We start from the raw sequence: 14,093 nt of genomic DNA, 5'->3' as shown, positions 1-14,093 counted from the left end.
AACGGGGCCTGGCTCCACGGGGGGACCGGTCCCGGGACAGGAGCTTGGCTAGTGGCAGCAGGTGCGGTGCCTGGGGGCTTGCCCCTCTGTCCGGCTCCGAGCGCCCCCTGCAGCCTCCGGCCTCTGAACCGCTGCCCCCTTCTGCCGCCAGGACCCACGAGGACTGGGAGAGCTTCCTGCAGACCTTCCGCGCCCAGCTGGAGAGCATCTACTTCCCCGACACGGTGGAGGAGTGGATGGAGGAGAACGTCAACCCCTACATGGACCGGCTGCGGAAGTTCGTCAGGGACTACAAGGAGATCGTCCGCCTGAACGCCAAGCCCAAGGCCTTGTAGGGCCGGGCGCCCGGTGGCTCGCCGCCGCGAGGAGCCACGGTTCACCGCGCAGCGGGCCTGAGCTGCCAGGAACGTGGCTGGATCTTATTTCCCCTCCTCCTTGTGTGTTAGCAGCCGCCAGGCCTGGCTCCCGCTCTGCAGAGACTGCCCACCCGGCCTCTGCCTCCTCCCACGAGTCCCTAAAAGCATGAGCAAGGCCATGAGGGCCTCCAGGATTGGGCAGCCCATGCCTCGGGCCTGTCCCAGGTGTGGGTGCAGCCAGCGCGTCGCTGGCCCATCGGACCTGTGGCCGCGGGGTGTTCCCCAGCGCTGGAGCAGTGCCCTTTACCTGCGCACCAGAGGTGGGAAGGGGCTGGCTTGCCGTTCCGCCCCATCAGCTCTCCTCCCCGGACCCGCTCTGCTTCTCCCCAGGTAGGGAAGCCCCCACCCCGTCCAATGGCCCCGGGAAGGCGCCGTCCCCAGTCTGGCGCTTGGCAGGTGAAGCTGTGAGGATGGGAGGTGTCTGTGCTCCCGGTAGCGACCCGCTCATTGGGAACTGAGCCCCCTGCCTGCCTCCCGGGGACCGGAACGGACATGCGTGAAAGCCTGTCCTGGGGGCTGGCCTTGGGAGGGAGCCGGGTCTCTGCCGGCCCCAGCCGCTGGGGGAAGGCAGCGCTCTGAGCGTAGGCTGGGGGCGTGTTGTCGCGCGAGGTTTTGAGTTCTTTGCACTCGGAACAGATCGGGGAGCCATAGAAAACAGGTGACTGAGCCGTGTGCGCACGCTGGCCCACTCCCACTCCCAGTGGGGAATTCTGGAGGGGAGCTGCTCAGCCTTCAGGCTGGACGGAACCGGGCTTTCTGGGCTCTGGCCTCGCGCCTGCTAGCTCAGTGGCTGGCAAAACGCCCCCTGCCTGCTTGGGGTTGGCCCGTGGCTCTAAACCCGTCCCTGCTGGGTTTGTGAGATGGACAGAACCCAGTGTGGGAGCGCCCCCTGCTGGGTCCTCCTGGATCCGCACGCTTCCCCAGGCTGTGCCGACTCCCGTACCCCAGACGCCCGTGTTTTGGCCAAATTCCCATGCGGTAACTCGGTGCAGCGCAGTCTCCGCCAGCGGCCGTGTTGGTATTGGCTCCACGTGGCAGGGCAGGCGGTTGCGGTGGCATCTGAACAGGGCAGTAAAAAGCAAGCCAAGAGGGGGGACCCTGGCCTCGAACATCCGAACTTACTGCACACAACGGGCTTACAGTCACAAGTGAACTGTGCCATGTGCAGGGTCCTGCCCCCTCCTTGCATCCCGCCCCCGTCACGGGGCTGGGGCCCCCTGCGGGTGCTCGCTATGGGCTGCTGAACAGTGGGTGGTTTGACTTCCCCGGGGACGGAGTCAGGAACTAATAACCGAGCCCAGGACCGACTCTCTCGCGTTGCCGCTGCTGCCTTGCGCCGAGTGACGGTTGGCGCTGAGGCCTGCTGGACGGCACGGAGAGGGCGTCTGCTTGCCAGTGGGTCTCTCGGGATTGATGTGTTGAGCTTTGTTTGTTTTCTACTGTACAGGAAGCTCCTGTCAGGCCGACTTCCACAATAAAGTATTTTCCTAAGAAATGCAGCCAATGGTCATTTTAAGCCAGATTCCTTTCTCCAAGCCTCTCCCTTCCTGCTGGGAGCAGTCCCTGCGCGGGGCGCTGGGGGGCAGCAGGTTAGCACTACACGGGCCTCTCTCCCGGGGTGCTGAGGTTCAAATCCCTGCTTGGCGGCTGGCGGAAAGGGTGGCATTGGGACCACCTGGACCTCCGCACAGCCTAGCTGCCCAAGTAGGGCTGCGTGGCCCCCCGTGGGCTGGGGCTTGTGCTGCTGAGACGTTGCTGCTCTCGGTCCTTGCACAAGCCGTCTGTACTCGTTAGCGTGTGGCTGTGTGCTGCCGGCACCCTTCATGGCAGGCTCAGCTCAGCCCTGGCTGGCCACGGCTCCGTTACACTGTGGGCCAGGACTGGCGACCTCCGGGCCCAGACTCGGACTGTCTGAGGATGCTGCTGTCAGCTGCACGTGAGGACCCTGCACAGCCGAAGGTGCGTCAGCAGCGGGGTGATGGGGGGAGACTGGGCTGGCAGGTCAGGGCTGAGGAGCTTGGCCGTGGGCATGGGTGGCGGGTGATGCAGGCTAGGGAAGGCCCTGCCTTTCCAAACTGCCTACGCTGCCCAGCCGTCCGGGAGGGGCAGGGACCTTGCAGGGCTTGGCTGGGGAGGGGGAAGGTTGTGAAGGGGTGTGATCTCAGTAGAAGGGGCGGGGCTTCGGGCAGAAGGGGCGGGGCTTTGGCTGTCTTCACCTGCTGCTCATGGCGGTGGGAAGGGGTGTGGAGCTGCAGGTTGGGAGTGAGGGGCGCTGGCTGGGCGGTGGTGAGGGAGCCCAGGACGGGGGTAGCAGGCGAGTTGCAAGGCAGGAGCGATGGGTGTGAGTAGAACCGGGATACACGTGTCCAGCACTTGCCTGTCTCTGCCCAGCATGTTTTGGTTCATCGCTTCCATGAGCCCTTCCCCTCGCACCCTCTCCTAGGCAGCCCCCTCGAAATGGGGGCGGTTCCCCTCGGCCGCCTGCTCAGCCCGGCCGCCCCGAAGCTGTTCCCTGTCTAAGCGCTTCATGCAGCTCGTCTGCAGGGCTGCTGCTGCTGGGAGCCGAGCTGGGGGTGCAGCTGCATTTCCCTCTCCTCCCCCCCAGTTCCAGCCTGTGGTGGCACGTCGGTACCCCCTGAGCCTGCACCCCGTCTGCAGCAAGATGAGACTCTGCCAGCCAGTAGAGCAGAGCGGGGTTTATTGCTCCTCCAGGATACAGCACAGACATGGTGTGATTACAGGAGTCAGGGCCAGGATGCCTCACCCCCTTGGGTTATGGGGTCCATTGTCATCACTCCACCCTTAGCTAAGGCTGCTTCCTCCATGTTTCCCAGCCAGCAACTGCCCCTTCCCCTGAAACCTGGTATTGGTCTCTGCCTCTCTCCCTTTGTCTCTCCCCCTGGGAATCCCCTGTCATCTCCCCAGGCTGAGCCCAGGTGTCTGGGTTAACCCACATGTGGGGGAGTCAGTGGGAATCACATCCCAGCGCAGGGGGACCCCAGGTTACAGAGCAGACAGCCCCCCCACTACGTCACAGCCCCACTGCTCGTGGCCCCCAGACACCGGAGCTCTTGGGTGCCTGGAGGGACTGGACGCCAGGCAGGTGCTTCCCGGGTGCCTGACACCCAGAGGACTCTGCGCTTCTCTGCCAAGTGCCAGCTGTGAAATGGGAGGGGGACAGGCTGCGGAGCTACCCCCAGCAAAGCTTAGGAAGCGTCAGAGCTCGCCCTCCTGGCTGGACCCGATGCCTCAGGCCTTGCTGCTCCGGAGCTGCTCTCTGCCTGGGCCTTGCTGGTGCGCGCCTGGGAGTGCAGCTGCCTTGGACTAGCCACAGTGCCCCAGATTGGAGGGGTGACCTCGAGTGGGGGGCCGGCGCCACGACTGAGCCACGAGGCTGTTTGCAGAGTCCTGCGTATGCAAACACCTCCGGCAGAACTGGCTAGGGAAAATGGGTGGAGGGGACTTCATCTTGGGAGGGGTTGGGGGTGCAGAAAAGCCTGTTAAAGGGGGCGGGGGCAGCAGCAGATCAGAGTCTCCAGGCTCTCTGGAGAGCAGCTATCCCGCTAGGGCGTCAGCGCGTAGGAAGCGAGACCCTGCCGGCCTGAGTCGACGCACCCCCCGAGATCAGTGGAGTAGCCTTGTTCAAAGCCACGTGCCACAAAACCCAGCCAGGGCGGCGTTCCTCTGGGCCTGGGAATTGGGCTGGTCTCTCAGGCTGGCAGTCGGTCCAGCGCAGGGTGGAAAGGCCTGAGCAGCTGCAGACAGGAGAGGAGGAGAGCAAGTGCAGGCGTGGGCGGGCGGGGGGAATCTAGGCCAAGGTCACCGGAAGCGAGGTTGCAGGACGCGCGCTCACTGCATCAGCCCCGCTCGGCCCCGGGGGCTGGCGGAGCAGCACCTGTTCCCAAACGACTGACCTTTGGATGAAATGGGAACCCCAGGCTAAAATTCCCCAGCAGCCAATACAGGGGCGGGAGGGTAGCAGATTGCGGTAGGTGAGCAACGGCTCCAGGCTCTGCCGGAACAGGCTCCGACACCCTCGTGCTGCCGTGTGCTCCGGGCCAGGCCGCCTTAGGCCTGATGTGGCCCTATGCAGGGCTGTGCGCTGGTGCCCTGTGCCCAATGGCAGCCGGGGCTGTTTAGAGCTGCGATTTTATCATCTTCAGCAACACGCTAGTGAAATCGCTTTAAAGCAAATTTTAACCGTAGGCCCGGCTGACGAACACAGTCAATTCAGAAACGGACAGGACAGACCTGGGGTTGGCAAATGCGGGTGACGTGGCTTCGTTACCACTCGCGTGGCTCTTTCACGGGTTCCGTGCTCTGCTATTCGCTCTGGCCGGCTCCTTCTCTGTTAAGTTAACGGGACCCTGGGCTGGGATAGGAAGAGGCGGGTGGGCGGACATTAGGACCCAGCAGTGCCCTAGGCAGCTGCCTCTTCTGCATAGGGGTGAGGACAATTCTGAGTGTTGGGATGAGCTGGGTGATCCTTGCCCGGCTCCCTGCCCCACAGCCGAGAGCCTTGCCCCTGGCACCAGCCCTGCCTTTGCTCCAGGATGGGGGAGGCGCTGAGCTGGATCTGCGGCCCTGTAAGGTGGCGGAGTCCTTCTCGACGTGGCACCAGGTGGTACCATGGCCATGGGGGGCAGAGCCTAGCCTGGCCTCGCCTCACGTTCAGTGGTGCTGCTGTGACTTCCCCACGGGCTTCCTCCTCCTGGGGCTGCAGGCTGGGGCTTTGGGGTTCAGCCTGGACCAGTGAGGGGTTGCAGCGCCGCATGCTCCCGATGCTCTGCTACTGTCGCTCCAGCCTGGAGCCCAGTAGCCAGCTGCCAGGCAGCTCCCCCCAGTTACTGTTTGCAGCATAACCCAACCCCCCAAATTTCCCTCCCACTGCCTCTCCTGGAACAGACACGGCCCTACTGTGCCTTGTCTCCTTTTAAAGAGACGGTAGCGTGGCTGGAGTTACCAAGCACGTCGGTGCAGACCGAGCACTGGGCTGGATTCGAGAAAACAAACGTATTTAACGAGAGAGGCTGTCAGCGAGCGAAGGGGCTAATACCGGAATGGTGACAGACAAAGCCTCGCTCTTTGCGGCCTGAGGATCCCAGCCGTCCTTCCGAGACTGTAACATCACGGAAATGCAGCTCCTTCTGGGGAGGAGCAGCCGGACTCTAATAGCTCCCAGGACCAGTGCCTAGGGGCAGAGACAAAGATCCCTAAAGAACAATTGATTCGGCGGGGGGGTTAGAAAGCCCTGCAAACCCAAACACATCCCTCCTGCTGCGGAGCGTGTGTGTGTGTGGGGGGGGGTGCCGCTGAAACCAGCCAAGTGGAGGATGCGGGACAAATGCGGTTTTGATCGGGCCGGAGCAGGGCTCCTGTGAGAAGCCGGAGAGAGCAGCGGGGGCACGACCTATCAACGGACTGGGGGCTGCATCGGTGCCTGTTAGCGACTTTGCCTGAGTGCGAGGGACAAAAGGAGCCCCAGGGACACCCACGCGGTCCTGTCCCACACGGCAGGCGGGCCCGCGGATCACACGGGGACGCTTCGCCAAGGGTCTTTCCTCAACTTCGGTGGGGGCCGCTCAGGCGGCACTCGGGCCAGACGTGTGCGTGGCTCTAGCTCGGGGCAGCAGGGAAGAAAAGACGGCCCAGGCAGCGGCGGCTGCTTCTGCCTCAGATGTGTTGGTCTCCTCCTGGAGAGAAGGAGAGCGCCTGGACGCCCGACTGAATCCTGCTTTCTGCCCTCGTGCAGTGCCCCCGAGCCTGCGGCGGCTGCTCCCAAGGACCCAGCGGTCGGAGCAGCGCAGGACACGCCACGAGTGACGGGCGACTGAGCCACGCAAACCCCACGGGCTCTAGCTCTGGCCTGTGCCGCAGGGGTGCTGGTGGGGAGAGCAGGGCCCAGGGCAGCTTTGCAGGGGATGGAGGAGCGGGGTGCCAAGGTGGGGAGGGACCTGGCACCGCCCGGGCCTTTCTGCCAGCAGCGGGTGGAGAGTAGCGCCGGAGCCTTGCTGCAGCAGGCAGTGGCAGGAGGGGCCAATCCCGGGGCACGGTGCCCTTGTGAGCAGTGTCCTTGTCCCCTTACCGCCGGAGCCGCTCAGCGTGCCCAGCCGTGGGCTGGGGAGAGCACGGAAGGGGCAGTCCCGGCAGGACGGGGGCTTGACCCAGCGCACCTGCTCCACACACCGGCTGTGCTGAGCCCACGGCGTGCCCCCAGGCCCTGCAGCCGGTGCCCTCCGCCGGTGCCCTGCCCCTTTAAGGCTGACAGCCTGCCGGGGTGAGGGTGGGGATCTGCGGGCTGCAGCAAAGCAGGGAGGGGCCTGTTGAAAACTGGCCAGCGCAGGCCGGGCGCCGAATCCACCAGGCTCTGCCACCAGCTTCTGCTGCTCAGGCTTTTCCTTTGTTCTCTGGTAAACTGGGCCCCAGCCGGATTACAGCTCTGCCGCTAGCGGGATCGGGGGCAGGCGGCCTCGTGCCCAGCGGCAGTGGCGCTGCTCGGAGCCGCCTAGGTGAGTTAGAAAAGGCTCCTGGAGGGAGACCTCAAACGTGGGAGCCCAGACAGCGCCTGCCTTCCCCGGTACTAAGCATGCGCCGGCCCCCTTGATTTCAGCCGAGGCGCTCAGCCTAGCAGAGCATCACCCGCCAGACTGTCCGACCCCCCCTGCTCTGCATAGACTGGCCTTTAACACACACCCCGCTGGAGATGGAGGGAGAGCAGCCTTCCTAGCGCTCCATCGCTTGGCTGGCACAGCCGTGTTAGGGGGCAGCTGTGTTAGCCTGTGACTTCAAGAACGAGGGGTCCTGTGGCACCTGCGAGACTAACAAAATACATATCTCGCATCATGAGCTTTCCTGGCCAAAGCCCACCGCCTCAAACGGGATCATCTTGAGCGGAAAAAAAGAGGAGGACCCTGAGCATAAGAAGGGAGGGGGGGGAAGAGATTCCCTGTCAATGGTAGTCCCGTGCTAATGAGGCTAATTGAATGGGCGGGAAGTGTCCCGTACGTACGTAGCTTTTGACGTCACTAAGGCATTGACTGTATGGAAGCCGGTGTTCTAACGTTAGCCAGTTCAAGTTCTGGTTCAAGCCAAGGGAGACGGTGTCAAAGTTGCATACGAAGTCCAATTCTGCACTATCGCTATAGCTGGCTTGTGAAATTCCTTTGTCGCCGGATGGTTCCTTGGAAACCTGTGCGGGAGTGAGCGCCCGGGCCAGGTGAAATGTCCCCTCCAGGTGTGCGTGCGTGCCCATGTCTGCTGTCAGACTTGTGTCCGGGCTTCCCGCGAAGATTTTCCATTCATGAGCGGAGTGAGTTTTGGCTTGTGCACAAATACTGAGGTCATGCGCACTTGCTCGGACGTGTGCCACCATGGCACCCACCAGGTACTAATTAATATATTCCCATGGTATGTATGTACATGTTATGGAAGAAAGAATCCCCAAACAGCCCTTTCCCAGTCGCAAAGCATAAAACGAGCTATTAAATCAGCACTTTCACCCACGCATCTTTATTATGAAGGCTGTCCCTACGTGCCAACGCGCTGAATTTGTCCACCCTTGCATTGTGTGATTTGTCACCACACGCACCACGGGAGGCCTGACAGTCATTCTGAAGGAAATGGGGGTGATAATGAACGGTGGTGGTTGTAGCAGGTACAAGAACAATCCCATTTACATTGTTTAACTATAAAAAATGTCGTTAAGAGCAGGTGGCTGAAACACGGTAGAAAAAGACGGAGCGACACGGTGCGGAAACACAGAAGTTTATCAAAGCCGAGGTCAAGAGATCTCAGCTGGGAAAAATAAAGAGCAACCCTTGGTCAAAGTGTCAACATAAAAAGGACTAGCAATTTAGAAATGTAAGGAGCTTAAATGAGTCGTTTGTTCGTCATTCACAATTTACACACATGCCTCCCCAACGCTCTTTGAACGTCTAAAGTCATTTTAAACACAAAAAAGTTCAAAACTTCAGCTAGTAAAAGGAAGCCAAGAAAGTTTATACTATTTAGTCTCTCATAATAAACATAGCAAGGGACCTCACATTTTCAAAAATCCTTAAAAAAAAATTATATAGAGAAAATAAATAAATCAGCTTCTTAAAAATTCCACTAAAAATCCCTTCAAATATTTTATTCAAGGTTGCAAAACCGACAGCTATTCTATCTGGCAGCAAGTATCTACTGCCAGCCTTCACTCGGGTCATCTGAAGAAGTGGGCTGTGTCCACAAAAGATCTTGATACCATCTACGTCCGTGGTCCCCAACACGGTGCCCGCGGGTGCCATGGCGCCCGCGGGGGCATTTCAATGCGCCCGCCAGGTGCTCGGGGCTGGCCTGGCCCCGGGCACATGGCACACAGGCGCTTGCGGGGGAAGCGCCGGGCGCGCGGCACTCGGCGGGAGGCGGCAGGGGGGGAGCGCCGGCCCCGGGCGCGCGGCACTCGGCAGGAGGGAGGGAGGGGGGGGGCGGGGAGCGCCGGCCCCGGGCGCGCGGCCCTTGGAGGGGGCCCTGCCCCCGGGCGCGCAGCTATGGGGGGGCCCCACCCCCGCCCCCGGGCGCGCGGCTGGGGGGGGCGCCCCTGGTCCCCGCCCCCTGGCACCCGGCGGGCAAACGGCCACGCCCCCTGGCGCCCGACAACCTAAAAAGGTTGGGGACCACTGATCTACATGTTTTGTTAGTCTATAATGTGCTACCAGACCATTTGTTGTTTTTTTTAGCCTTCACTTTGTTAGTTAACTCTTCCCAGTCTCCTGATGCTTTCACAAAGTTTAATTTTTTTCCCTTCAGTGATTAATAATTAAACATCAAATAAGTGAAAATAACAAGAGAAACCCAGAATAAACACACGAAATCCCTGTATCAATAATAAAGCAACGAAGACAATAAAAATGACCACTAAAATAAACATTTACAAATAATGAGAGGTATTCCTATAAAATATAAAAAACAATACTTCTGACTTAAAATCTTTTAAAAACTCAAAAAAGGCCACCAGGTGGGTGGTTAAAAAACAGACATCAACCTAGTGTGCACAGCCACACACACTCAATATAGAACAATACAGCCCAACTATTAAACTCCTGTTCAAAATAGGGATGGGAATGGTTAACATCTCCCTTACTGAGGGATGCTTGCTACTTACAGTCAACAGGTGCGATGCTCCAGCTGTGTGGGGCCTGGGACACCACCCGCAGGGATGCTCAGCCCCCAGCCTGTCTGGGGCTGCTGATGCCTGACACAGGGCCAGAGGAGTTTCCGCCTTCCACACGGCTTGCAGCTCCAGCCCTGGGGAAGGGCTACAGCTAGGGTCAGAGCTGCATGCTGGCTGCCCTGCTGCCCGCCACCGAGCAGCCGTGGCCCAGCTCTTCTGAGGAGGTGGGCAGGAGGCAGATTTTTGGCAGGTGTCATAAAGGGAACCCGGCTTGTGCCCAGGTATCCTTAGGCGCAGAGGCTGTCCCGCGTGGCCAGTCTGCTTGGCAGAGGGGCGTTGCTGGCGCTTGCTGGATAGATCCCATGAGTGGACGTGCAGGTGAATGACCCCGATGTGGTGGCTGAGGGGCTTAGGTCCTGCGATGGTGTCGCTTGTGTAGCTGTGTGGACCAAGTTGGCACCGGGGTTTGTTGCAGGGGGAGGTTCCTGGTGCATGTGTCCGAGGGGGGGCGTGTGGCTGCTGGAAAGGATTTGCGAGGCGAGGATCTGTCCCCCAAGGCCTGGGGGAGTCAGTGCCCTCGCCGTGCCCACCACGTGCGAAGCAGGGAGCAGCTCCGGGGAGCTGGGCAGAGGGAGGAGTCCTATGGTATCCGGGCCCAACCCTTATGCGCTGTGGTCCCCAGCTGCCATAAGATGAGGCTGGGCAGCTCCTCCGGCCCTGCTGCAGAGGCTGGGCTGGCTCAGGTGCCCCTCCCGCCCCCCCAAAAACCCGTTGCTAGGGCCACGGCGCAGCAGCCACGTCCCGCGGACCCGAGGCCCGGGGAGGGAAATGCAAGCGGCCGAGCTGTGCCGTGGTTGCTAAGGCCACGGGGAGAGTCGGCTTTGCAGGCCGAGGCCTGCGCCACCCCAAAGAAGAGCAGGAATGGCAGATGAGGGCTGGTGTCAGGGAGCAGACTGGTCAAGGCCAGGGCTGGAGAGAGACGGAGGAGGCCGACTTGGTGCGAAATCCTCACGTTCGAGCGGTGACGCTCAGGGCCAGCCCTAGACCCAACGGTGCCCCAAGAAGGTCGCCCCCCATGGCCAGTGCAGGCCCCTGGCTTTGGGGGGCCCAGTGGGCGAGCTGGGGTCTGGCGCCCCACAGAGGGGTGGGAAGTGGAGTGACCCAGCCCCACCCTGCTCCCCTCAGCCAGCTCCCAGCCATCACCCCGCTCCCTGCCGCCGGGAATTGCGGGGGGCAGTTCCAGCCCTTCTCCCAAGCCCCCCCCAGTGGGGGGCCCAGCACAGGCTGCAGAGGTCAAGCCGGCCCCTCTCAAGTGGTGGGGGTGGGCAGCGGAGTGACCCGGCCCCAGCCCGCTCCATGCCCCCGGCTCCCAGCCCTGTTGCCCGGGGGTGGGGGCTTGAGGGAAGGGGTTGGGGGTGGAGCAGGAGCAGGGCCTGGGGTGGAGTGGGGCGGGAGGGGCAGGAACCAGTGGGGCCCTCCCTGAGCTAGGGTTGGTGCGGGCAGTAGTAACACGGGGGGCAGTCACATGACCGGCGCCCTCCTCCCCCCCAGGAGTCGCCATTGCTGACAACGTTGGCTGGAGGCAAATGTCGGTCTCAGAAAGTTCCGCGAGGTTTTGCAACGCTCCCGGCTGCTCTAGGAGGCGAGTGGGAAATGCAGCCCCGCAGGGACCCCCCAAAGCATTTCCCTTCAACCTGTCTATGTCCCTTTTGTGGCTAACCCCACACTGAGCCCGGGGCCCGGCACACCAGGGGGTCGCCTGCCCCAACGCTGGCCCTGCTGAGCCTGGCCTCCCCCGCAGCGAGGCTCACGCATTCAGTTTCCAGGCGGGACGCGCCCAGTCGCCCTGCTGAGCCCAGCGGGCAGAACTCCCCTGTCGGCACCACTCCTGTCCCTGGGACTCCCCGAGAGGGTCGGCGGGCGCCTAAAACGGAGCCCTGGGCACCTGCCGGGGACCGTGGCAACGTGAGAAATGTCGGAGCGATTTGTTTACACGCCGGTGACAACAGGCCGATATCCAAGCTGCCTTCTGAGGGGGCAGCCGCCCTGAGCCACCAGCCGGGCTGGGCTGGTGCATGGGAAGCGAGAGCGCCCAGCCTGGCAGAGAGAGGTGCTCCTGGGGACGCAGCATCGCTGGGGGAAGGCCACGAGCACATTAGCGTGCTTTCTGTTCCAATGCGCTGAGGTGTACCTCGCCGTGGGAAGCAGCATGCTGCGTGGCCCATTAAAGCCTGCTGCCTAAAAACCAGACTGCAGCCGGCACGGCCAGCTGGCGCGCCAACAGCCTCTGATCACTGTGTGAGACGGAGGAAACAGGATAATGAGGAGCAAATTTTCATATTTCAAATGTGACTAAAAAACGTTCTGCCGGAAAATGAAACCTGCTTAGTGCCCCTTCATCTACTTTTAATTCATAATCCATGCCTGGTGCTTGCTTCCCACCCATCAGGGCGGCCTCCGTCTCACGACTGATCTAGCTTTGAGGTGGAATGCATATGTAGAATGAATTTCCGAGTTGTATGGGAAGAGATACTGGCCGCTTGGAAATCATTTAGTGGGACCAAATGGTGTTTTCTATGTTCCTACAAACACCTTTCGATGATTAGAAATGAACAAATATTTCAAATCCAGGGTCCCCCGCCGCATATTTATTTATTACGCTAACTGTGCATCTCTCTCGGCTCCTGCAGTGGGCACCCGGTAAGTCAGTTTCGCTGTTACGGATAGGCCCTTTCGATGATGCGTCGTGGCTTCTGCGGGCGGCTTCTCTGTGCTGCGATGTTTCGCTTTCCCCCACTCCGGCGGGATGGCTTGGTTTAAAATGTTCCCGGTTGCTTTGTTAAAACGATGCTTAACATTACAGTCACGCCTGAAGTCCTCCGCCAGAATCGGGCCCCTCTGGTGCTAGGTGCTGGACAGACACCCAGGCCCAAATCTCCCAAGGGATGTAGGTTCCTATCCATTGAGTACGTGCAAATGATGGCCGTTAGCATCCCAAACACCCCAGTGATCTGAGCCCTAGCAAGAGAGGGCCCTGCTCCCAAACCGCTTAGTCTCAATAGGTAAAGCACATACCTGGGGGAGGGAAAACAAGCACAGAGAGGGCATAGGACTTGCCCAAGGTCGCCAGCAGGGCCAGGAATAGAGTCCATGCTCCCGAGTCCTCGTTCTAGTGCTCAGCATCTCCAAGTGAGTGGGACCTTGCCAGTGGTTGCAGGAGTCACCCAGAGGCACTGAACAAGGGTGTGAAGTCTGCTCCACAGCTTTAGTTAGTGCCAGCTGGCTTGTAGCCCAGCAGCTCAGGACTTCAGCTCCTAAGGTTGCAGGTTCAATCCCCCGCTGGGACGCAGGTCCCTCGGTTTCATGCAGGGTTTACTGACGCTCGTGGGTACCAAATGGACAGGCCAAGTCTGATCTCACCGTGGCCCAAGCAACGGTCCCTGTGTGCTACCCTTATATGCTGGATCAGGGGAAAGGCTCGATTTCCTTCAGGGCTGGGTCTAACAGGCAGACACCAGAGGACCTGAGAGCAGGCATGGGTGGTGGGTATGGAAGGCAGGGGAACCCTTCCCAAACTGGCCCCTAGACCCACTCCCCCAGCCTGCTGTTGTGAGGTCAGAGGCTGGGGGACGGTGCTGCCTGTTCTCCTGGCACTGGGACCGCTCTGGCTGTCCAGCATGGCTGGCGGCTTGGCCTTGCTGGTCAGGGGTGGGGGTGAGGGGTGGCTCAGCCCCAGGCCTGCTGGCCAACTCTCCAGTCCTTCAGAGCCGGGGCAGGGTGGGGCCGTGCTGTCCGCTGACTCTCCGGCGCTGGGGAGGCTGCAGCTGCATTGCTCGCCAGGTTTCCAGGGCCGTGGCTGTCCTGCCAGCCAGCTCTTTGGAGTTCTGCGTCCAGGGGCAGCTGGGGGTGTTCCCCTGGGCCAGGGAGGGGGCAAGGCCAGCAGCCACATTGCTGGGAGAGGGCGAGACTGAGCAGCAGCGGGCAGGGGAGGCTTGGGTTATGGTGGGCAGGGCTAAGGCGCTTGTCCCCCTCCTCCCGGCATGGGGGCACCCACCGCCCATGGGCGCAGGCTAGGAATGCTAAGGAAATGCCGTTTCTTCCTCCAGGGCCCCGCAAATCATGGGCCTGATGTACACTATCCGCCCGGTGTCTCGCGCTCTCCAGACTCCCCCTCGGCTCGGCCCGGGCGAGGCCTCGGCGTGGGTTGTGTGTGGGCCTGCGGGAACGAGCCGCCCTGCCGAAAGCCTCGGCACACGCTTTACAAAGAACGGGCTCAGTTCAGTGGGGAGGAGGGAGGCTCGCGGGTGCCCAGTGCCTGAGCCGAGCCGCTCGGTTACCCTGGCGCAGACCCCCCCCGACTGCCATGGGCACAGCCCCGGCCTGAGGAGAGCAGGGGCAGCCTGCTCTAAGCCTCAGGGGCACCGGCGAGAGGAGTGAGTGAAACAGCTGCAAGTAGTTTCCTACTGGCTAAATCGTGGGCAAAACATCCGGAGAGGGCAGCTGGCACCGGGCGGGGTGGCTGTTAG

The 14,093-nt window shown here is 61.3% G+C and overlaps 3 protein-coding genes across 12 annotated transcripts in view; 2 read left to right on the top strand and 1 right to left on the bottom strand.

Annotated features, from left to right (window-relative positions):
- Positions 1-1,928, top strand: part of LOC102454494 (hexosaminidase D-like) — a 36,113-nt gene extending 34,185 nt beyond the window's left edge. For all 10 annotated transcript variants that reach the window (XM_075899891.1, XM_075899897.1, XM_075899892.1 and 7 more), the window contains one exon: positions 152-1,928. In XM_075899891.1, the coding sequence (XP_075756006.1) occupies positions 152-335 (184 nt within the window). In that variant the 3' untranslated portion in view covers positions 336-1,928. The remainder of the gene's footprint in view (positions 1-151) is intronic.
- MLST8 (MTOR associated protein MLST8) overlaps positions 1-14,093 on the bottom strand; it is a 170,639-nt gene that overhangs the window by 47,576 nt on the left and 108,970 nt on the right. The window lies entirely within an intron of this gene.
- Positions 2,044-14,093, top strand: part of CASKIN1 (CASK interacting protein 1) — a 141,059-nt gene continuing 129,009 nt past the window's right edge. Inside the window, exon 1 of the mRNA XM_075899865.1 lies at positions 2,044-2,375. The gene's annotated coding sequence lies outside the window, so the exon portion shown is untranslated. The remainder of the gene's footprint in view (positions 2,376-14,093) is intronic.

The sequence above is a fragment of the Pelodiscus sinensis genome, chromosome 16 (assembly GCF_049634645.1).
Source record: "Pelodiscus sinensis isolate JC-2024 chromosome 16, ASM4963464v1, whole genome shotgun sequence".
NCBI classification, from domain to species: Eukaryota; Metazoa; Chordata; order Testudines; family Trionychidae; genus Pelodiscus; species Pelodiscus sinensis.
This window is presented reverse-complemented; position numbering and strand designations above follow the sequence as displayed.